The sequence below is a fragment of the Acanthisitta chloris genome, unplaced genomic scaffold, assembly GCF_000695815.1.
Source record: "Acanthisitta chloris isolate BGI_N310 unplaced genomic scaffold, ASM69581v1 scaffold6845, whole genome shotgun sequence".
Taxonomy (NCBI): domain Eukaryota; kingdom Metazoa; phylum Chordata; class Aves; order Passeriformes; family Acanthisittidae; genus Acanthisitta; species Acanthisitta chloris.
The window spans coordinates 19,453-43,884 of NW_008672023.1; the positions used below are offsets into that span (position 1 = coordinate 19,453).

The window sequence follows — 24,432 nt, forward strand, 5'->3', positions numbered from 1 at the left end:
TGCATCCACACAATAGACTATAAATTGTCTCTCTCAATATTGCCAGTTAAAATATCCTTGCTCATCACTGCTGTGAGATCTCTGCCATTTGTGTAAGGATAGAAGCTAGGAATTTAAGCTGCCAAACTGTTGCCACCAGAATTATACCACCACCATCTGATCCCATGGCATGGATGTGCTCAGGTAGGATGGCCCATTTTCTTCTAGAAGAAAGCAAGCACCCTCCAGACTCATGGTGCAGCCTAACTCACTGGTGGATTTAGGTCAGAAAGCCTGAATTCTATTTTAGCTTTTCAAGACAACTTTAGCTTTTTTATTTTAGTTTTTCTAGACAGCTTGTATCTTACTTCAGTCCAACACTTCTCCTTTCTGTGCTGTGTCCTCTTCCCAAGTCCCTGTCACCAGTCCAACTTTGGGCTCCAGGCCAAGGTGGTTGTTATAAAATGTTTGGTCTCCACAAAACCATAGGTTTTAGTTTCTTCATCCCTTGATTCAGCACTATCTCTCAGGCCAGGGTTCCCATCTGAAGATACATACAATTCCTCTTATTTATTATTTAGCTGTTCCCTATATTCCCTGTTTATTTATAAAGATTGTAAGGAAATAGGGAGAGCAATATTACAGACATGGATGTAGCAGCAGGGGGACTCAGCTCCACAGAGCCATCAGTTGACAGAGGACAGGCACATGGTGCACAGCCCCATCCTTCCACATCTGCTACAGCACTAGAATCTCACAGACAGCTCTTCCCAGGCTACAAAACTCTCAAATCTGTGACCTTGCACTGGATTCTAGCTAAATAAGAGAGGCAGATAGAAAGCACTTACGTGGTTTTGGGTAAAGCTAAACTTTGAAACCCAGTATCTCATCACGTCTGATGTTAGGAGTGGCCCTAAAAGCCACTGGAAAACTTTCAGAGACCAACAATGAAACATAAGAAGATGCAATTAAATCTATTTTAAAATTCACAACTGCTGTCCACATTTCTAACCCCTTACCACAGATCCACGACTTGATCCTGCAAAAATTCACAGATGTGACTCCGTCACTGTGGGTCACCCACTGAAACATTTTGAACTACTGGAACTACATCTCACTGCAGTGTGGACCTGTGTTACATCCCTAGGCTTAGACCTGGGTTATTTGGCACAAAGGCCAGCAAAGACACTTCAGTTAGCTCTTGGCTCTGAATGACATTCAGAGGTACAGTCAGCTTGAAGTCACTTCAAGGCTTCCCAATTCAGGATCAAATCAGTCACCTGAAGGCAGCCACAAGCTACATCACACATCAAAAAACTCCAGAAGCCAGAGGCATTTCTCTGGCATAGCAAATCCAAACCACATCTGTCTTAGTCAACACCTACAGTAATGACACCTAAGTGCAGCAAAGTGGGAGTTACTAAGGGACACTGCACCCTACACAGCACCTGGCAATAAAGCGACTTCCCTTTGCCAATTTAATCAACATAAAGGCAAAATGGGTCAGCATAGAAGCTTCTACAGACAGAGATCTTTGGCAGATTGTTATTTAAGAAAGAAAAAACCAAAGGTGCGTATCTAATATTTTAAAATTCAATTTTAAAATCTTTTAGAATTTTTCTAGTTAGCAAAGATCACAGAATCATAGGGTCATAGAATCATCAAGGTTGGAGGAGACCTCTAAGATTGAGTCCAACCATTAACCCGCCATTCTGCTGTAATCCCTAAACTCTAAACCATATCCTCCAGTGCCAGATCCAGATGCCTCTTTAACACTTCTAGGGATGGTGACTCCACCACCTCCCTGGGCAACCTATTCCAGTGCCTGACCACTCTAACAGGAAAAAAAATTAGTAAAGGATCTTTTCACTGTTGCATAACTTTACATAAGTGACCAATTTAGCTCTTCTGAAGGTGATCTGTAAATACAGCAGGGAAAAAAATCTATTTGGACAAGACAGTAAACACTAAAAGGCAATTAATCATGGAGGTATTACTTTTAAATACATGTGAAATATAGTGGAAGGGTGAGAGAAGGAAACAAGCTAGGCATGGAGGATGAAGGCAAAGAAGTAATAGGAAAAGCTGCCCAGAACAAATGCTCTTTTTAAGACATATATAGCACATGCACATGTAGATAAACATGCCAATCTTCACAGGGATCCCACAATGTGTGTAAAGGCACACTGCAGCACGCAGGGTGAAGGAGCCAGCGCAGCGTGGAAAGTTCTTGCTTTACACAGGCACATACAGCTCTGCACACTTTGTATTCCTTGGGATGTCTGTCCAGCTGCCACTTGGGATAACACTGCAGGTGGAACATGTTTGAAAGTAGCCTCTCCCTGAAACAGATGTTGTAGCTACACAGCCATGGAGAAAGCAAGAAAATTTTAACTCCAGCATTAGGGTTACAGAGCCTACACACAGGGAGGCAGGGGAGTGGTGAATGTTTTCCATCATGAACTAAACAACTGCTCAGCATCTAACCCATCAGCCCCTAGAACTGTCATAGTTCAGGCAAAGGAAAGGAAACTTTCAACAATTGCTTATCCCTCTTCCACTTCCCATTCTGTCTGCCTTCCATTCCCAGGAAGGAACTACATACACACGTGCTCAAATATATATAAATGCCTATGCATGTGTGTCTGAAACAGTCCAGAAGGACCTTCAGAACAGTGAAGTTCAGCTCATTTTTAATTGCCTGTAGTGTCTTGCATGCGTCTTGTCATGCTGTCATCTTGCCTCACTCTTCCTCTACTAATTTAGTAAATCTAAAAAAAGACTGGTTTACTGCATGTTTTTAAGGATTTAGACCATTCTCTTACTTTGTCTCAAACAGAGCCCCTTACTATAAATATCTGAAGGTTCAGAAAGGTCATCATTCTAAAGGGAACCTGCTTCTAAGAGGATGACAAATGGAAAAAGCAGCTCTTCTTCAGACTTTGGTTCAGAAACCTCAAAGCTATTCGACCAAGAATTTTGCACATATCAAGACTGATCTAAAGGAAAATTAAGTAATGGGGAATATGTTCTCATTCAGGAGCTCAGGGCCAATTTCTTCAAAAGTATTTAATTTATTAAGCAATAAAAATAGAAAGTGAGTCCATGGGATTTTCAAAAGCACATTATTACTATCTGCTTAACTCCCACTGAAATAGGTAGCTACATGAGCACATGGCATTATTACTGAAATTGGCTCTGGTGTAACTCAAAAAATATCATGTATAAGAGAGGTTCCAGCTACTTTTTAAATTTTGCACTTAACATTTGACACTGGTTTATACTTACTATTTTGCACCATGCAAATGCAAATGTCAAAGTTTGGAAAGATTAAGGATCCCATATTTTATGATGAAGCTGGTGATTTCATCTTTCATTAGTGCCCAACATCTGGCACTAAGAAGAGGCTGTTGTTCTTCCCTCAAGCAGGTGCACACCTAGCAAGGGCCAAGCTAAAAGCATGATGTGCTGCTGTCATGGGAATTGCTTAAATAAGAAAAATGCCTTAAGTAATTGGGAAAAGGATGTCATAATAAACAGAGGATGGCAAGAATATCATTGTCTCACCATGCTTTAAACTTAATATTTATATGCTATTGTTTCTAAGTATGAACATTGCTAGGGCTTCTAAAGCAAATAGATCCCTGTTTGCAACATGCACAACAAAAGTGGTTGCTGTGTTGGTTCTGGATATCAGCAAACAAATCTGTCATCTTAGACTGAAGATACAGGCAGTCGATGTGGAATTAAAATAACAGTTCTTTACACTTTCTTGTGTTTCGTGGCTGATCATTTTAAGAAATAAACTCTGAACTGTTGTCTCTGTTACTGAACACTGGCTGCTCTGTCTTTCACCATGGACAGTCCATGGTCATCCAAACCAAGCACTGAGCACCATGAGGAAAAGGCTAAAATAAATGGCAATGAAAGAGAGGAGTTGACAAGAGAAATTGGATTTCCCCCTTGTCCCATTTCACATACAGTTTAAACTTCAGGAACCACTGCAGGTAGTACCTACTGTGGATTTCTTCTTGTATGTGAAGAAATGTCATTTTCAAGTCAAATTCATTCCTATGCAGAAGTCAAAAGGTACATTCTTTTAAATCTCACCCACATCTTGAAAACATGGCTTTAAATTAAAAAAAAAATCCTGTATCCCATGTATAATAAAATCTTTATCCAGAAGGGTATTTCTGTCTAAAAAAAATGTGTACTTTTGTCATACTGTTTCATAATGAGAAACTTTGACCTTCAGCTGTGTTTAACAAACAATGAAGTAAAAAAAAGTAATATTTCTCATAGTTGCTATTCACAATTTGCTAGAAAAGAAAAAAATTAGATTCCTTGCATCAATACCAGAACGTACAACTTACATATGTACATCTAGACATAGAATATCATTTATAGGAAAATACATAATTGAGTTTTTGCACCCCATCTTGATTTTATGAGGTTTATTTTGACCTTAAACTGCGACCTGTCTGTTCATTAAAGTGTAGTGTGGCCTTGTAAAAAGTCCTTTAAACAAACTTCAGCGAGGCCAACCTCCTCACCATTAAGAAAAAAACCCCAAATATCTATTTCAGGATTTGAATTTTGCCCCACCTCCAAATCTTTGCTTTGCAATAGAGACCTACCTTGCCAGTTGCCTACAGTTTCCATGATTTCTGCTCTGTTTTCTCCCAAGAATATTTTCACTAATCATTGCTAATGAACTCGAAACATGCTGAGCAGTGCACAAGGAATTCCCTTGTTCAACTGCAATAGTATTCATACTCTATGAACTCATCAACCAGGATTTTTTTCTGTTTTAAAGAGAAAAGCATCATAAACTTCAGCTTGATGGCTCGGCCCTTAATAAAATTAATAGGAGCTCAAGACCCAAATCTCATTCATGCTGTTTAAAATTTTTACCATAACCTCAAAATGGTAACATGGATCCTGAAGGATTTATTCGGATGTTTTAGCGAGCAAAAGAAAACAGCAAGAGTAACAAAGAGTGAATTTCAGCACAGGAGCCATCCCTGGGGCAGACTGCAGCTGAGAGCCCATTGGCACTGCTCTCCTCCCTGGAGAAGCTCCTGGCATTGTCCAGAGGCAGAGAATTCTCACATCCTAGATATGTACATTAGCAAACATCATGCTGGGGTCAAAGCAGATAGAAATAAGGAGATTTTGCTAGGAAGGTAAACCATAAGTGGATAAGAACACCCATTTAGGTCCTGCTCCAGGCCCTGTTTGTTTTAAAATGATAGTTTGAGAGTCTGTTTTCCATGAAACAGCAGGGATTACAGATTATGCTCCATTTACCTGCACAGCACTTCAGCCTTTCTGTTAGTTGTGCCCAGCACAAAAACAGACTAAACTACCTCATCTTTCTAAACTTGGTCTTCTTGGGCTTTGTTCTGAACATAGTTCTCCCCCCAAAATTGAGAAATGTCTCCAGCAACTGTTTTGCCTCAGCAAAACCTTTCAGAACCCCTGGGTAAAGTGATTTTGCCCACTCCAAGACATTAAATACCTTCCACTGAAAATTCTTTTAGTACCAGTAATAGAAATGAAATTTCATTGCTATGGCAAGGTAAGAACACAGCACACAAAGACAAAATAGGACCATTAGCTCAATCTTTCTGCCTCCTCTGCATTATGACAGATACTTTGCCATTTCAATCTAATCTACAAAATTGCTACCAATTACTGTGTTCCCGACACTATTAAAAAATTTATGAGTTCTTTTAACTGGCCACAGGTATTTATGGATCTATTGCCTTGTGACCTGCATTGTGCCTCCTAACTGAAATTTCAGTTTCACCTATTTTCCCCCCCAATTTATTACATTTAGCTGCTTTCTCTTTTTGCTGCCTTCATTTCTCTTTATGGGAAAAAAATATTTAGGACATCCAAAAACTCTTCGGAAACATATTAAAGAACAGTTGTGCATTAACCCACACAATTTGCCAATGATGTTTTCATTTCTGGGGAATCAATCCTACAAATTACTAAACAGAAACATGGTATATGATATACCCACATTTCTGAATATAACTATATCCTCTTATGCATATGACAAATGAAGTTATGTCATGTTTATGTATATCTAAGATGATTGAACTTTCCTTCAATGACTGAAATTATTCATATGCAAAATACAGAATTTGGAAGGTTATAGCCCCTTACATCTTTGAAATTCAGCATGAATCCTTGGGGATGTGTTTCAACAGAATTCCCCCACAGTAATACTGTGGTTTCTCCACACTGAAGACAGTCAGGAGGATAAGGTTTTTCACTCTAATGTTACAGCTACTCACGTATTAACTACTCCCTTGAGTGGTTTGCAGCAGAATTCCATAGAATTTCTGATCTGCAGGAAGTCCTGGCCCAAGTTGCGATGCTCAGTAGGCAATGGCAATTTTCACTTCAAGTAATGTGTCCCCTTACCCTTCCTTCCTTCCTACTTCAGCAGTTACATGATGCATCCCCCAGGTTTAGAGTTTTCAACTCCTCTAACATTGACAAAGTTACCCCTAAGTACCTCACAGTGCCTGAGGTGAGTTTGGTGTTTCAGTTCAGCTCTCCCTGTTCTTGGGGCAGGTGGTTGTTTCACAATTGTGAACGATGAGACTTCCCTGGCCACTGATTTAATGCACAAACCTCACTACATATACTGTTGAAATATGTGCAGATCAATAAATCAAAGAAACCAGATCAGACTGGATGGGGCTCTGAGTAACCTGGTCTAGTGGAAGATATCCTTGCCCATGGCAAGGGACTGGAACTAAATGATCTCTAAGGTCCCTTCCAACCCAAACCAATCTACTGTTCCATGATTCTATGAAAACCCACTGGTTATCAATCCCAACCTGCTCTGAAAATCTAAAGAAGGATTTTGTAATTCCTGATGTGACCTCCAAATTACGTTACCGATGATCTATGTAATCTAAGACTAAGAGCAGCATTGCTACTAATGGAAATATCAGCTACTGGAGCAGGGAGGAGACACAATTAGGTCTGCTTAAAAATGCCAGGAGCTCTGCCAGCATACAGGCCCTGAGATCCTGGCACAGCGTGCAGTGACAGGTACAGCACAGGAGATGGATGAGTCGGATCGACGCGCAGAGAAACAGCTGCACATCTGTGTAAGGTCAGAGACACACTGGGGCTGCCTGATCATATAGACTCAATTTCACTTGACTGTGTCCTGTACAGAAACTGATAAACCAGCACAGAATTTGACTGGAGTGGTGGCTCAGGCTTTCAGCTGCAAGGGTGAGGGTAAGGAACTTGTAGGGTGGCTTAACCTCCTTGCCTGCTTCCCTGGCCTGGATGCTGACTCAGCCCATGGGCACTCTCCACTACCCCAAGAGATTCTCTTCCCTCACTCTCCTATATTACCATTTTAAATTGCATCTCAGCCAGACTTCCATGGGAGTGCCCCTCAGGTCTTACAAGGGGTTCACAGGTTTGGGGTTTTCTGTTCAAATCCTGAGCAATTCAGGAGAATACAGGAAATTCAGCAACAGATGCTGAAACTGTTTTCAAGGACAATTAGTGAAGAAAAGCTAACGGAGACAGATATTAGAGGCTGCTGAATAAATTAAAGTTCCAGTTTTCTTCTGTTCCCTGCTCCCTCAATCCTCTGAAGCTTTCAGTTTATACTGAAACTCCTGGAAACTTGTAAAATTTCTTACAAATATTGGTGATTTGTAAAATGTTCATTGTTTGGGCAACAGCATGAAGGGGACAGGGCCAAATTCTGCAATCTTGTATAATTGGATTTACCTATTCTTAGTAAGCCAAGGAATCCAAACAAATGCATTCCTCATGGGGGCAAACAACAGGTTCAATGACATTCAAAATAATTGCTCTTTCTATTAGCAACTGCCTCTGAAATTCCTTATCTAATGCAATTAATACCAAAAATAACTGTTCACATGCACACTCACATACTGAATTGTCCAGGAAAATTTAGCTCAAGTCTGAAATTATTAAAAAAAAATCCTGAAATGGAAACATTATGATGCTGATTTCCAATCTATGTATTTCAGAGAAAATTTAAAACTGATTTCTTGCCCGCGTTTCTTTTTCTAAAAGAAAATAATTTTGGAAAGGTTAAAGGGAAAATTTCACAGCTGGGAATGAGCTATCTAAGCACACATATCCAGCTAACCTTATGGTTCAGCTATCTGCATGCTTTAAGGAACAGAACAACCTTGTTCTGCCACATGCCAGCAAAACAGAGCAGAACAAAAAAAAAGCCTTTCTGATGTACTGCAATGACAGTTCACCAGAGAAAAGCAACCATTTCATGGTCCAGATTTCTCACAGGTCAGAAACTCTGGCAATGTTTTCACTGAGGTTCATTATTAAATGGGAAAGTAGAAGAATCAGGCCAGTCCTTTGTTCACTGAAGGTAGGTGTCAGGGTGACATGGCTGTAATTTCTCTAGATGGAGTCAGGACTGTTGCCTTATGCTTTGTAGTATTTATTTCTGTTCAGCTGGCAGAATCATTGATCCAAAGCCATAAATCCAAGCAGATCTGGAAGATCACTTTACCTGACAGTTTTCAAAAGTATCAAAATACACCCAACTATTTTTCTAGGTTACTAGAATCATTCCTATAGTTTCTCAGAGGTTGGATTTAGAAGAGGTGCCCTATAAAACACTGCTAGACTACACACTCAGGCTGTGGCCTCACTCCTATGGTAAAATGTAAGGCACATACTGATAGCAGTAATAAGGAAGTTAAATATTTCACACTACAAATGCCTGTGGTGATTTGGATATTTAAACCATTTTCACTTTTGTGCAAAGCAACTACATAGATAAGTTGGAAGATAATTTTTCATCTCCGTTCACAACTATGACTAATGCAGAATTGCTGTAACTACAGTGGACTTGGGGTTGGGTTATTTTTATTTGGGGGTTTGAAGGGGGATTGCCTGCAATTCTTCTCACCCTCCATTCCTGTGACTTCAAAAGCATCACTGACACATACTGAGAGGTGCCACAAGCAGGAGACTCTCTTTACCCCACTCTTTACCTAATGTTCATATTGATCAAGCCCCACAGCAGCAGGCTACCCCCTGAAGCTTTTGTTCTTAACAGGAGCTCTTCTACTGCTTTTTTGCTTTGTTTGTAAAGTCTATCTCCAAATATTACTGATTGTATCCTAGTACTTGATAAAGTTTCTGAAGCTTTTGCATACACAGGATGACCTTTGACTGTAGGCCACAAAAGGAGCTGTATATTATGATAAGGTGACCATCAGTTCTTTCCAAACACTGCTAAATTGTGTACCAACACCAAGACAGTCCTGCCATTCTAGTGCATGATGTTCACAATTATTTGGTGTGTGCATTTCACATGATCTTCTGTTCCATTTTCCTCAGTACAGCCTAGACTTCCTCCCCCTAGGACCTATGGCAAAATGATCTGCATAGCCTGTTCCATTGAAGGGAGACAATAATCCCTTAAACTTTTGCCCAAGAAACTTATCATCATCACACTACTGAAAATATCATTAATACCTTTTGGTATTAACACCACAGAAGGTACAAATGTATTTCCTCATCTTTATTTCCTGGACTATTTTCAAACTATGCACACCTAATTATGCCTCATAACCCTTCTAGCACACAGATCCTCATCTTTTTGGTCTCTCCTTTTTCTACAGAAGAATGCTTCACTTGCCTGAAATACATGAAAGAGAATTATGTGGCCACAGAATGATCTGTATTGTTTAAATATAAGGCAGCAAGTATATCACAGCTGCCAGTTCTCAAGATATTGTTTCCACGGAGAGTAATTTTTATTAACGTCTAAAGTAAAGGGGCATGAAAACCCAAAGCTACTGAAGCTAGAAAATCTAGAGATAAGGGAAGAATTGGCTCCAGACTTAAGTGTGCTGTGGATTTTCTTACATGAACATGATGTCTTACTCTAATGCCTGTTTAGTGAAGTCCTCATGTCACATAGTAAGTCTTTACTTTTTCGAGGGTTCCCCTCACTGCCAGCAAATTTAAAGAGCCAGCAGTGCTAGTTCAAGAGATTTTCCAGCTTCAAAGTTTTACTGCATTAGCTACCACAGCACCCCAGTCTAAGTGTCAGAGATGCAAGGAAAAAAGATCTGAAACTAAATTATATAAGTACATTGGGAAATTGTATTTCACAAATACAATTTTTGACATTTTGTCTGTCGAGACCATTAGCATCTTCACAAAAGATACTGCCCAGTGCCTTGAGTGAGCTTTATGAACTCTACAGATACTGGACAACTCATACAGGAAACACAGGTATAGTGTTACCTATCACCACACCAAGGAGCTTGCTTAGTGTATCATCACCAAAGAGTATCTTTAGTTACAACAGTTGAAAATCTCTGCCAATAATGCTGAGACACATTACACATTGTGTACAGGGCATGAAAAAACTACTTTTTTTCTAACCAAATTGCACCAGACCAATTATTCTAGAAGGAACACAAGAAATACAGTGCATTCCTACTGCTCTGTCACCTGCCTTTCTTCAATCTGTCATCCTTTTGCTTCCTCCTTTAATGGGAAGACCCCAATGACCCAACCCAGGCAACAGAAGTAAACTCAAGCATAGCTTTCTTGGCTATACTCATAGAAAGGCTTGAGTTGGAAGGGACCTTAAAGATCATCTAGTTCCAATTCCCCCACTATGGGCAGGAACACTTTCCACTAGACCAGGTTGCTCAGGGCTTCATCCAACCTGACCTTGAACACTTCCAGGGCTGGGGCATCCCCAACTTCTACAGGCAACCTGTCCCTCACTGCCCTAAATGCATTCAGTCATTTTCAAGCTGTGGTTCTCTGATTCATCAGTTACTTTTTGTGGATTCTCATGAGGAGATGGAGAAAAGCAGGTTTGCACACACTATGAGACAATCATTTTCAGTATCATAATCTATGTCTGCTATCACTTTTGGTTTCCCTATGATCAGTAGCTTTTCTTCTAAATCTTGTTTGCCTTTTTTAAGCATTTTCTCAGAACAGTGGTCACTACATATCTTCCAACATTACCTTCAGGTCACACAATTAGTCTCCTCAGTTCTGTCATTTCCTCAAAATGTAGATCAGTTGAACACAAAAAAAACCAGAAACAGCAGAAAGATACTTACTGCACTTTGGGTGTAGATACAGGTCCTTGTAGATCTAGGTTCACACAGTTATGTTTGTGTTTATATTTGAGCTGGTTTCTCAGAACCCATTGGAGACACTAAGTGGAAATTACACTGCTCAGTAGGCAAATGTCACCAACTGTTAATTGAAGTAAAAAAAATTCTGGTTACAGAAAAATGTGTTTGAAGCAGAGGTGAGGAATGTGCTAATATCGAGGCTGAGTGGATTCCTTAGGAAGACCAAGTAGAAGGAGAGAGCAGTGTGAGTCTGAAGTGGATGTGCAGCACTTCAGTCAGTGTAAACATGTCATTGGAAAATGCAGTGTTCATTACCAACTAAGGACAACTCTAAATAATGTGTTGCTTCAGCTGTTAAGATTTTGGGGGTTTTTTTCTGCCCTTTCAGTTCCTCATCCCCTCCCACATACTGCTGTTTTTATATATAGCCAACACTACCAGATGTCATTTTGTCATCAGCCACCATTCCACCATCACCCTTTTCTGATGAGCATTTTGCTACTTCTCATCTTTATATTATAGCTAAGGTTTCAGTATTAGGAGAAATGGGAAGTAGAGAAAGAGATGCTTAAAAATGCCTGAAGTGTTAGTTCATACTCCATAAATGTAAACAGTAACTGATATATGCTGATATCTCTCTTTTATTTAAAAAAAAACAAACAACCTAGAACAAAACAAAACCAAATTAAAAAAAAAAAAAAACCAACCTAGAACAAAACAAAACCAAATTACTGGAAAGGATACCATTACCCTGCTATGGGATGGGATTTTCTACGTTGTTAGCAATAGAAAACATATCATTTGAAAGACTGATTGGGTTTGTGAAAGGTGGATATAGGTGATTTGACTGTTTTCTTTCTGCACTTTATCCTGTGACTCCAGTGCTCTCAGTCCCACAAAAACCAACCTAGAACAAAACAAAACCAAATTACTGGAAAGGATACCATTACCCTGCTATGGGATGGGATTTTCTACGTTGTTAGCAATAGAAAACATATCATTTGAAAGACTGATTGGGTTTGTGAAAGGTGGATATAGGTGATTTGACTGTTTTCTTTCTGCACTTTATCCTGTGACTCCAGTGCTCTCAGTCCCACAGAACACTGTCTGTCAGAATGATATATATGACTGACAAACAAGGAAACATAAACAGCAAATCAAATATAAAGAGGTCTGCAGATGGAAAGAGGAATTAGGGAAACATCTCTGGGCTGCATACAGATACATGACTAAAACCCTTCCAAGATGCCTTTTTCAAACACTGATGCACTTCCCAATGCATACATGACCAAACAAGTGGCCCACGGGCTCAAAGTGTAAAAACAATTCATTAAGACAATGATGCTTGAAGGGACAGGTTTATTATATCTCCTCCACCTTTTAATTTCTGAGCCGGTGACCAAAGCAATAATGAAACCCTTAATCCAGAAAACATTTACAGGAAATTTAGCTTCAGGTTCTCAAATGGGAAACACAATCTATTTGTGCTGTTAATTAAAAGGCTATATGGTTCTCCTCCCTTCTCACATCCCAGGTGATTCTCTAACTTTGCAATGGCATTTTTCCATACAGCAATGCTTAAAAAAATTACACTAAACACAACATAATCCTAAATAATAATTCATTTTTAATTACATGGTATAGAATACCTTGCAAACAAAAGACACTCATTCAGATTTACGGACATGTACTGTATTTTTTGGCAACCCTGGAACAAACCAGAAGAAAAAGCAAAGAGTTATTCTGTAACGATGAGAGAAAGAAACATCCATCTAAATGTAGAGGGATTCATATGGCAAAACTAAAGAAAAAATCCACACTTACAGCAGATTTTTTTTTTAATTCTTAGTGCAAGAAACATAACCAAGTTAATCACAGAATCAGTACTAATTAAGAATATGGAAAATTCTCCTATACAGAGGTAGAGTCCAGTGCACAAGGCTAAAACAATATTCAATAGTCTAAACAAGACTGAGCCAGGTTTTACGGAATTCACTTTTTAAAGTATCAGACTGTATGTACATACATACAATAAATAGACTATACAATCTTTAAAGTAGTTTAATAAACTTCACAAAAATTATAGTAGATGCATTGATATCTTTACATAATCCAAAGTTCATATCTCTATCACCCAGAAATGGATAAACCAATATTCCTGATATCAAGTTCAATGGAAAATAGTTTAGCAAAGTGTTGATAAATCAAAATATTTTACATATTTTAAAGCCTAAATTTATGCCTATAAAGGATGAATTTCAAATGCTCTGAAAATGTTCCTTTTGATACTATCTGTAAAGAGGTTTCAAATGCTGTAATTTCTTATAAACACTTTCCTTACATTCCATGTTCAAGGGAAAAATGGACTTGGATACTCACAGTTCTGATGCATTGGCACAAAAAGAAGTGATGAGAATTAGATTATTTTAAAGGCCCAAAGGACATCAGGAGAATTTATGGACAAAACCTTCATGCCTCAAAGTCCACAAATCACATTAGGAAGTTAACAGAAAGCTGTTTGGTTTTCCTACTTCAATCCTGCCAGTGCTTCTCTCCCTGGAGGCACCCAGTTAGCATTGCTCTGGGAGGAAAGTGTGCATCTCTGGGCTCCCAGGTTTGCTACAAGCCCATAGGGCTTAACAAAACAAAAATCTTTATGGGTCAGAACAGTAGTGCATAAATCAGGGACGTCCACTGCCATTCATTTCAGTGATAGTCGCAAGGATTTCGGGGAGACAACAACTTTCGGCTGTAGCTTTCTAAACTGTGCAACAAAAAAATGGGGGAACAAAAATCACCCTGGGGGCTTAGAAGCAAATATGCTTCTATTGACAAGTTATTTTCTGTAAAAGGTTCTTACAAATGCCAGGGGGACAACAGCAACAGTAAAATAGGAACTACAACAGAAGAGCTTCATAATCAGAGTTGGAAATTAAGTTCACAGTTTGATTACTTTTAATTTCTATAAGCACCTATGCTGAAAAACACGAGGGTTTGTATTTTAGCCTCCAAATCCAATCTCCTTGTGACAAATACCTTGTTAAGATTTCCATTTTGCTCTTCTACAAGCCTTCTCATTGGAACAATTTTTTTTATTATTTTTTATTTTATACAAACAGACTCACTTTGATTTAAAGTAAACATATAAAAATTGAGAGTATTGCTTGCAACAATGGACCTGGAGGTGAAGGAATGAACTAGTCAGGCCATACAAAATAAAAAAAAAATCTCCCTCAAAATGAATGAATTCTGCTAAACTTCTAATGCTATGCAAATCTGCAAAAAGGATCACAAGATCTGTTGCAAATTTCAGAGATTGGGCCCAAGTCTTATCATCATCATCTGAAGACTTTAACAACTGTATCTTTATATTACGGAAAAATAAATGATTCCAAGAACTCAGGAAGGCACACACACCCAAGTATACTATAAATAAAACACATCATGAAATTACGAAGATCTTCTGATCCCTGTACACACTTTTGGTTCAGCACTATGGTCAAGTTCTCTCTTTTGAAATACAATAAAAGGCATACAAGAAATGTAACATATGCATAATAATTAAGAAGAATAATGCTAGTAAGACAGCTTACAGAGAAAAGTGCAGTGAAAAAACCCAACGCTATTTATTCAGGGGCTTGTGCTACTGTAAATACAGTCTTATTTTCCTGCTGTGCAAGGGGAAGAATTTATCCTGGGAAGCAGCAATGAGGAATGCAAAAAAACCAACAACAACAACAATGAAAAAGATATTAAGAGAAACCTTTGAGATGGAACTCTCCCAACTTCATTCCTCTAGTGCACAGTCATCTGACTACATGGTTTGTTTTCATGCTGCCATTTCCCTTCATGAGTACAGTATAATAGAAAATGGCACAGTTCCTAAATATTTTTCTGCCTCTACTTCATTTTTTTGTTTCTTCTTCAGCACCTGATTTGCTGTTTCCTCACAGAAAGGGTAAAGCTGTTAGTGAAAGCGAGAAAAAAACCTGTTGCCCATCTTCTCTCCCGAACACTGATTTCTCCATTTCTCCTTCCACTAGGTATTTGACTCGTGTGCTACACAATGGGGAGGCACTGTAAAGGCAGCTCGACAGATTTAAAAATAAAAAAATCAAAAGTCTCTTTTTTTTCTTTATCCCCCCGCCCTCAGCCCACCCCCAAAAAATGGATGGATGAAACAGTACGTCCATAGGAATATTCCAGTCTCTGTTAGGAGATAATGGCAGGGGACCATCTAACCACAGTCAGATTGTCAGCACTGACCGACCGTTTCTTTGCAGCTTTCCTGAAGTCCTTATATTTATCTTCACACAAGCGGGAAATGGCCTGGAAGAGAAAAGATGAAAAAAGCCTCTATTGGCCACAGGGAAAGAAACACTAAATGCAGATTTCTACATAGAGGAAGAATTACAAAAACCCATTTCATTCAGCAAAACATGAAGAGCTTCTCCCCAAATCCTTGTTCTCATTTCATTAAAGACTTGCATTGCTCCACACAGCTGCTTTGGACAGATTCAGAGAGCAAATCCCAAACTTTTTCTTGGCAGGTTACCCATCACAGACCACACAGAGGGAGCTGACAGTGCTTAACACTGGTATCTGATATATAACACTTCACTGGTGAAAAATCGTGGAAAACTTCATAAAAAAATTAGAGAAAATATAAGTATATTTGGAGAATTTACAAAAATGATGGCTCCTAATTTTTTTACTTCCTAAAAGGTCTTGTAGTAATTATAATTATCTCTACGGATGGCTCCTAATTCTTTTACTTCCTAAAAAGTCTTGTAGTAATTATAATTATCTCTACTAAGAAATGGTTTGTCCAACACTTGCCCTGCTTAGCTTCCAGGGCTGCTATTTACTTGCCTTTGGGAAAGAGATGGGGATTTCTGTGTGATGAGGTTACCTTATATAGTGCCAGTGGGAAATGCCACTCATAGTCAGAATAATTTAATTCACATTATAAATACATAGTAATGTTAAAACCTTTTCAATGGTAAAAACCTTAAACCTTATTCAAATGTTGACTCCTTTTATACTACACTGGAGTGAATGTTTTATGCTTCTTCTACTGTTTTTAGCAAAGTTTAAAACAAGTATTTATTATGGACCTGACATGCATAAATACACCATGTCCTAAAATAGCCTATTAGAGTTCCTATGGTTGGCATCAGTAGAGATGTTAACTCTGGCAATCAAACATGCAGAACTGCAGAGAAAGCTCCTTGCAAGGAGGAGTGCTCAAGGTCAAATTAAAAAAGGAGATGAATTACAGCCGTATTTTTATTTACTTGGGAATGTTTTCAAGTGGTGTCTTAAGGCCTTTAATAAAAAGTACTGTACAAACAGTACAAGTGTTCGATTATAAAACAAGGCATTACAAATAATTAAACAGCCTGACTCCATGGATCATCATTTTCTTTTTTAATTTTTACTTCTAAAGAACAGCAAGTTGTAGCAGTGAAGAGTCCTTAAATTTGAATAGTCCTGCAAAGGCCAGAGGCAGGTATGACAGAAGCACACAACTCATACACCTGAGAGAAAGTTCACCTGATGCTTTGGTCAAGCCAACCACAAAACATCGTTACCCCTAACGAAAGAGCAGCAAGTTTTGTCCTGTTTTGCTCTCCCTTTGCTTCCTGGCTAAGAGGGTTCTGAACACACAAAATGTGCAGGATGCTGGGAAGCTGAAGAGACATAAAGACACTTCTCTACTAGCAACTTATATATTTTTCTCCTCTTTTTTGTCTGTTTCATCTATGGGACTGTATCTCTTTAGGGTCAAGAAAATAAAGAGCATATTTAAAAAGGGTTTGAACTATGTGCTCAAGCACCATCCTAACAATAAATAGCTCAAGCAACATACAGTCAGTTAAATTGGGAGTGCATTAATGACCACTCTACAAAATCTAACCTTGAAATGAGCACAGTGCTAAGATCACAAGCTGCAACAGGGTGGACACAAATTGTGTACTTACCCCAAATTGGAGAATCTGACTCATGTTTAGCTCAGTACATGGGAGAATAACCAAGTGCAAGAGTAGGAAATTATAAATTAGTGGATTAAGATTGGACATCCAACAACCTTCCTGGTAGAATAATCTCCCATATTAGAAAATAGTTCTCAGGAGAAGCAAAGGAAGCCCTGACATTTGACTTAATTAAAAGGAAGAAGAAAACACACTCCAACATATGTTAGTTGGAACAAACAGCATTGGCAGGTGGACAGACTGGATGATCTAATGAAAGGTTATTTGCCATTTTTAACTTGCATGATTCCATACAATGGGAAAAAAAACAAGAGGGGTCATAAAAATGGTTTCTGGCTACTAGGTGGACTGGTATAGCAAATTCAGGACACTTTAGTCCACAGTCTAAAGAAAGGTAAGAAGAGATTACTTTCAAATAGTAATTTAAAAGGGTGGACAGACTGGATGATCTAATGAAAGGTTATTTGCCATTTTTAACTTGCATGATTCCATACAATGGGAAAAAAAACAAGAGGGGTCATAAAAATGGTTTCTGGCTACTAGGTGGACTGGTATAGCAAATTCAGGACACTTTAGTCCACAGTCTAAAGAAAGGTAAGAAGAGATTACTTTCAAATAGTAATTTAAAAGGCTGCTTTGTTAGGTATAGCAAATTCAGGACACTTTAGTGCACAGTCTAAAGAAAAGTAAGAAGAAATTACTTTCAAATAGTAATTTAAAAGGCAAAGGTGCTTTGTAACTGTCAATTGTGAGAACATTGAATAAGGAAAAACATTCACTGCTCAAGAAAGTGATGTACTTTTTAACAAGTACTGCAACCTCTCAGAACACCTCTAAGCTGATGGATCTTGTCCAACATTTCCATTTGCTGAGGAACAGTATTTACTAGCCTTGTCCTTGGTCTTCTTGGGGTGGTTTATTTTCATCATCACAGGTATGTCAACCACATGATGTTTGCAGAAAATGCAATGCAGATTCTGCTGCATCAGATCTGACACTCCTGCTTTAGATACATAAAATAGCTTTAAAATGCAAAAGTAGCAAAAAATGTGTTATAACCATTTCTCCATGCAAGACCTTTCGTGATCTCAAATGCCAGAAAATAAGCTGATTTAAGTCTTAGAACTGAGCAAAGTCCTTTGAGTTTACCAGCAAAGCAAATCCTTCCCCTGCATGCAAACATTTGCTATGGGGCTGTTGTCTTTCATCAGACTGCAGCTTTCCTCTCCATATCAGAACCATCACAGCCTGTGTGGTCCTGTATCTACTCCACTTGACAATCCAGGCAACTGTTTTAAAAACAGAGAACTCTGGCCTGAACAACACACAAGAGACCTAAAGAAGTGCTGCAAATGCATTTTGATAACTTTTGGCAAGCTAAATGCTTAACTGTGCTCAGGGAGCTAGGCTATAAATTATGCTGTCAAGTAGCTTCAAGGACACACTAATGACAACCAAGTACAGCCAGGGAACAAGTTCTCTTCTTTCTGGCCACAGAACAGAGATAAGACCAACCTGGTTTCACAGCAGATACTCTTCCTCTACCCTGAAGACATCCTCTGCCTAACAGGGTTATTTACAGCCAACTTCTGCTGGCAGCACAAAGCATTCCCAACACGGGGAAATGTTTCATAATAAGGATTTATTGAAAATTATGCCATTATTTCTTTTTAAATATGCCTTTTCTTTAGTTAGTACAGAAGAATCACCAGTATTCTCTGGGTATTTACAGTAATTTCCTATTTTTCTTTTCTTCTAAGGTTTTGGGAGCTAATACTGTTACCTTCATTTGTAACCTGCTATTATACATTGACAATGCTAAGAAACTGTGTACTAAATCAAGAAGTAATTCACTTCCTTTTAATATCTGTAATGGCACTTATTATTGAGATCCCTATAACTCAGTAAACCAACTCTTACAATTTCAGATTACAGTCCAAATGAATTTTTTTGAATATTCTGTTTAAAAGAAACAAAATCTGATGCAAATTTAGATCACACTCTCACACTCCACACACAAAATTAAGTTACAATCTTATTGGAGCTATCTGCAAAATTTAGAAAGAATATTTAGAAGGAATGAGAAATACAACTTTAGTGAAATCTCCTTGGATTCTTTCTCCACCACTTTCTGATCCCATTACAGTCACAAACAAGTCAATTAACCTTCCCACGCACCATTTCCCCCACAAAAGCATGTAGAGTACTGCCTGTCTGTTTTACAGGAGCACTAGGAATTTCAGAACATGCCAAACTCACTCTAACCCACAGGCAAACAACCTCCAGTGCAAAGATGTTATGTAATTAAAGATGTGTGATGTTAAAACAGTCAGCACCTAATGACAAATTAGTAACAAAATGTGTACACACCCATACAGTAACACCCTTACTTGAAAAACATATCAGAAAAATCAGGAAAAATATATTCCATTCTTGCAAAGAGCCCACAATTAGCTGATGATCTGAATTCCTGCCATGTCTGTGGGTATTCATAGGGCCCAGCATTGCACAGGTCCAGACCATCTGACATAGTACTTTGGGCATGTGATATATTTGGGTCTCATAAGCATTCATGATTTATTCACTGAAGGTTTGTGCTCATTTCTCTTCTCCCATTACTGAGAAAAACATCACAGGAGGCGACAGACTTGGATCCACATGAAGTGGAGTAACAGCAGATAACATGGAAGAGCTATTTTCAGCAACACTTGCTGATATTCAGTCATTTAAGATGGATAATCAGTTTTAAGAAACCAAATGCCCCAAGATGCCCCTTGATGCCCCAACCCTGGCAGTGCTCAAAGCCAGGCTGGATGAGGTCTTGAGCAACCTGGTCTAGTGGGGAGGTGTCTCTGCCCATGGCAGGGGAATTGGGACTAAATGATCTATAAGGTCCAACCCCTAAAATCCTATGATTCTCTCATTCTAGGAAATGAAGACACAATACTAGACTGTGAATAGAGTAATTGTAAAACTTGTGGGCACTTTCACAAGGCCAATACAGACAATCTCAATTGAAAGAGAACTGTAAAGCTAGACAAAGTATGAAGCAAATTGGGCCAAACAGCTCTCCCCACAGCCATGAATACTCAAAGCACAAAGAAAACCATTAGAGGAATTTGGCACGTGATACTCTAATATCTCATGAGAAAATCCAAGAAGAGATGGGAGAAGGGAGAAACAACACAGAAATTCCAAAACCCCCTATATATTTAACACTGAGCAACCTAAAAAATAATGTGTCTTACCTCAAGTTTATATGCTCTGTCCCTGCTGAGGGGCTCCAAAGGAAAACTCAAGTTATTCGCTTCTGCCAGGGAACGCAAATCAAAATAATACTTGGCATAAACACTGGAGGGAACATTAATATTGAACTGCAACAGCTCAAGAAACTGGCGTTCCAGCTCATTCCTGTAGAGAAAATAAACAGGAAAATATATTTCAGACTGTGCATTCTGAATGCAATTTTACTTTAAATTGCAAATGGTATAAAGCAAGTTCATTCTTTATTCCTGCCAGATGCAATTATCCCAGCCTAAGGTTTGATCTACTCTCCCAAGTTCTATCAGTGTACGTACAACAATGAGGAATATGAGGGATGGTGCACCTGACAGCTGCTACTGCAATGCCAATCAAATCCAGACACAAAGCTTTGCTAGTGGAAGGGCACCTTCATCACTTTATCTAACACAATTTGGGAAAGAAAAGCTAGCAGGGAAAAAAATTCTTGGAGTTTCTGCTGTACCTCCACTAGGTGGGTCTGCACACACACCTATGCCAACACAACATGCACACATGCCCTAAATTTGTCAGACATCTCTCATAAATGCTGCAGATTACTCTAACACCTAAATTACTGGAGAACTTACTTACTCCCTTCAGATTTTCATAATCAAGCATTTAGAATTAGTCATAGGAAACCTGATTTTTCCAGCATATTGTTTTATCTTTATGAACAGAATAAAGCAATTTTTCCCTTAGACACGCCACCAAAATTCGTAGTGGTGATCATTTGTTTTCCAGAACCTAAACCAAACGTGTTTGTCAAAATACCTGCTAGGAAGAGAGGTCCTAGTTGAGCTCCTGTCCTGTAAAACTTTGGTACAGCAATACATTATTACCTACACCAGTCCATTACAAAGTATGTTAAGAAATAAGCCAACTAACAAAATGAAAGACTCTAAATTTTCATAAATTGCACAGTCACTAGATATCCTACATAATATTTATCCAGGGACATATGATGTGTTCAAATCAGTGATTTGGAGATATGAGAAATAGAAAAAATAAATGGGTGGTGAAAGCTGTAGATGTTTGTTGAAGAGCACAGTGCACAGTGGTGTTACCAGCAGGTATTGGCTGACCAGGATTTTGCTTTTAAGCTACATTTTGACTGCTCTGTAAGTGTGCAAGGAATGTGCAATAGAAACTGCACAATTGGCAGTAAAAGAGGAAGATCTGGGATAAAAGGTATTGGTACAGTAGTTTTTCAACACTGAATGATTTTTCTTCTTCTCACTCTTTACTCTCATATCACTCTTACAACATAATCATTGTCCTTCCTTGTCTTCACTCTTCCTCTGCCAAAATTCTATGTTTACATAATGATAAATACTAATTAACATTAAAAGACTGACTACAAGCTGGATATGGACTCTTTGGCATGAATTCACATTGTGGAAAATTCCAGTTTTGAAAAAGTGAAAAGAAAAAACCCACATTTTAAGATGTCTATTAATAAACACAGAATATTATCTCGACATGTCCTTTTATACTGCCAAGATTGTAATTTCTGCAAGTGAAGCCTAAAGGTTTATGTTAATGGATAATATAAAGCCTGTTTTAATGGCAAAAGATATGGACTGCACCTCTTTTGAAGAGCACCCTCAAATCTATAAGAAAAACACACAGCCTCAGATTCTTACTGTCCCCTAGCTCCCAGATCTGTAGATCAGCAGATCAACTACAGCTGAGAAAACACAAAAACATACAAATATTTCTGATTTGAACTAATGTGATTTAACTAATCCATCATACCATTCTTTCCCATACACCTCCAACTGCTTTAGCATGTGCTGTCCTGGGGCCACTCAAATTCCCAGAGAAATTTACTGTAATGCTACCTACATGACTACAGATTCCCACTGCATTTCAGTCCTCCCAAGTCCTCTGTTAGCTTTTAGGCACAGTTCACTGGACTGATGCTGACTTAGAAAACAATGCAAGGTCTGCATAACGTTTTGCAAGATACACTTCTGCTGAATGATTCACAGCAGTTGAAGGTTTTAACCTAGAGTTCTGCCTTACTAATGCAATGAAAGGCTTAGAGCTAGACAATTCCAAATCATCATACTGGTACTGTTCCAACTACCTGAAAAAAAAGAATGAAAAAAAAATCCACCACACTACACATAGGAGGTAACAAAATTGGAAAAACTGGCAGCAGGTCAACAAGCATCAAAATCTTTGCTGGGGGATTCACAAGGAGCCATTCACAAGGAGCCAGATCAGCAAGTACCATACAGAGAGCTCAGGCTCTCCAAAGGCTTCTGATTTTGCAGATTGTGAGAAACCTAAAATCTTTCAGAAAAGGTTAAGAAGCTAAGAACCTTGAGGACAAGGGCAGTTTGGCTGGTGGGGTGCAGAAAGAGGGCCAATGTCAGCATGGAAGCACAGGTCTGCCATGTGAGTAATGGTGTTATACAGCTCAAGTGCAACTTCTAACAGTAGCATCATCACACACGTTTGTCAAAAACAAGAACCTCTTTTTTTTGTTTCCTTTCACACTGCCTCATCACCTGCCTTCAAGAAAACCTCTGAGAATCAGCAATTTCAAAACTCACATTTATAACCAATCCTGATTAATACTGTCATACGGTACAGACAAACCTGTCACTCTGCTTCAAGCTGTTCAGTACTTCAGCTCATGGCCCAGCTTCAGAAACACTTTAAAGCACCCAGATTTGCCTTGGAGAAGGAGTGAATGGAGGGAGACCTTAACTGCTACAGAGTACTCAAAAGTATGAGCAAAAGATCAAGGGAAAAATTAACTTAACAAAATTATTTAGGAAACACTAAGTCAAGGAAGCATCATCAAATCATTCTGAATGGAATAATATTGCACACAGAAATGCAAAGGGCCTGATTTCAGTTCCTGTCTTCCTTAAACCTCCCCTTTTATTCTGGAAACCTCATTCTGTCTGGGCTGTGTCAGAAAAGAAGCATTATCAACCATCCTTAAAGTAGCTTTACACATTCTAAAACAGATACAGAAATGGCATTACGTGGTATTTCCTATCTCTGTCTTGAGATGAGTTTTCCCCAAAACTAGTGAAAGTATCTACAACATACCACAGCAATGCAAGCTTTGTGTTTTTAACTCTGACTTTGGGGAAAAAAACCCACCTTATTACGAACGGCTTGTTAATACAAGATTTAGAGATAACTTTTCTAATGCTTAAGCAATGACAGCTTATCAAAATTTCTAAGACTTATCTAGCACTGTATGAGCATTCTTAATTTAAAACAATCAGCTGATGCTTGACATTCAGCCTTTCCCTTATAGATCATTTTTAGAATGCTATAAAACTGACATACGACAAAATATTAAGATGCTAAATTAGGGCTGTTTTAGCAAAAATGCTTGGCCTTTCACTTCTCTGAGATTGCAAACTGAGATTCACAAACCAGTCTGTCTGCATAAACATTTCTTCTCATCTACTTCCCTCCTCCCAGAGGGGTTATCCACAACAATCTCTCTCCAGTGGCTATAATCCTGACTTACATGAGCTAAAGCAGAGGCAAGTCTCTATACTCCTCATTATAGATACTTAGCTGTGCATAAAAGAGCTCTGAAACACACAAATACTGCATTAAACCATACTTTTGATAATGTAATTGTGATGAGTTTTTATCAAAAGAGGTGTGCCAGTAGACTGAAAACACACAGGCCACAGTGGAAATTTCTCTTTGCAACTTGTAATACTAGATTTGTAACATTTTGGAAACTAACCCAGCAGGATACAAGGGGAAAAAACTCTCAAAATCCAAAAGCAGCAATTTTGAATAATGGCAATAAATGAGTAATCATCTATGGGTCATTAGGATCACAGAGTTTTTTTCCTGCCTTACATGTTGGTCTAGCATCTGTATGGAGAACTAACACGACAATAAATGATGCTGAAATGAATCCATGCAGGCTCACTGGATGTAGGGATTTTTGTCAAATCATACATTTCAATATTCTGCAGATCTGTTTATGTCACTGTGCATGAACATCCAGTGGTAAAATACCC

General features: G+C 38.6%; 1 protein-coding gene across 2 annotated transcripts in view; it reads right to left on the reverse strand.

The window, feature by feature from the left end:
- Positions 1 to 15,287: 15,287 nt before the first annotated feature.
- The window catches only part of CCNY (cyclin Y), a 45,721-nt gene continuing 36,576 nt past the window's right edge, over positions 15,288 to 24,432 (reverse strand). The window contains exons 8-9 of one of the 2 annotated variants that reach the window (XM_009074342.1): positions 20,386 to 20,548; positions 15,288 to 15,470 (exon numbers count right to left, since the gene is read on the reverse strand). In XM_009074342.1, the coding sequence (XP_009072590.1) occupies positions 15,354 to 15,470; positions 20,386 to 20,548 (280 nt within the window). In that variant the 3' untranslated portion in view covers positions 15,288 to 15,353. The remainder of the gene's footprint in view (positions 15,471 to 20,385; positions 20,549 to 24,432) is intronic. The other variant, XM_009074343.1, reaches the window with a different exon arrangement.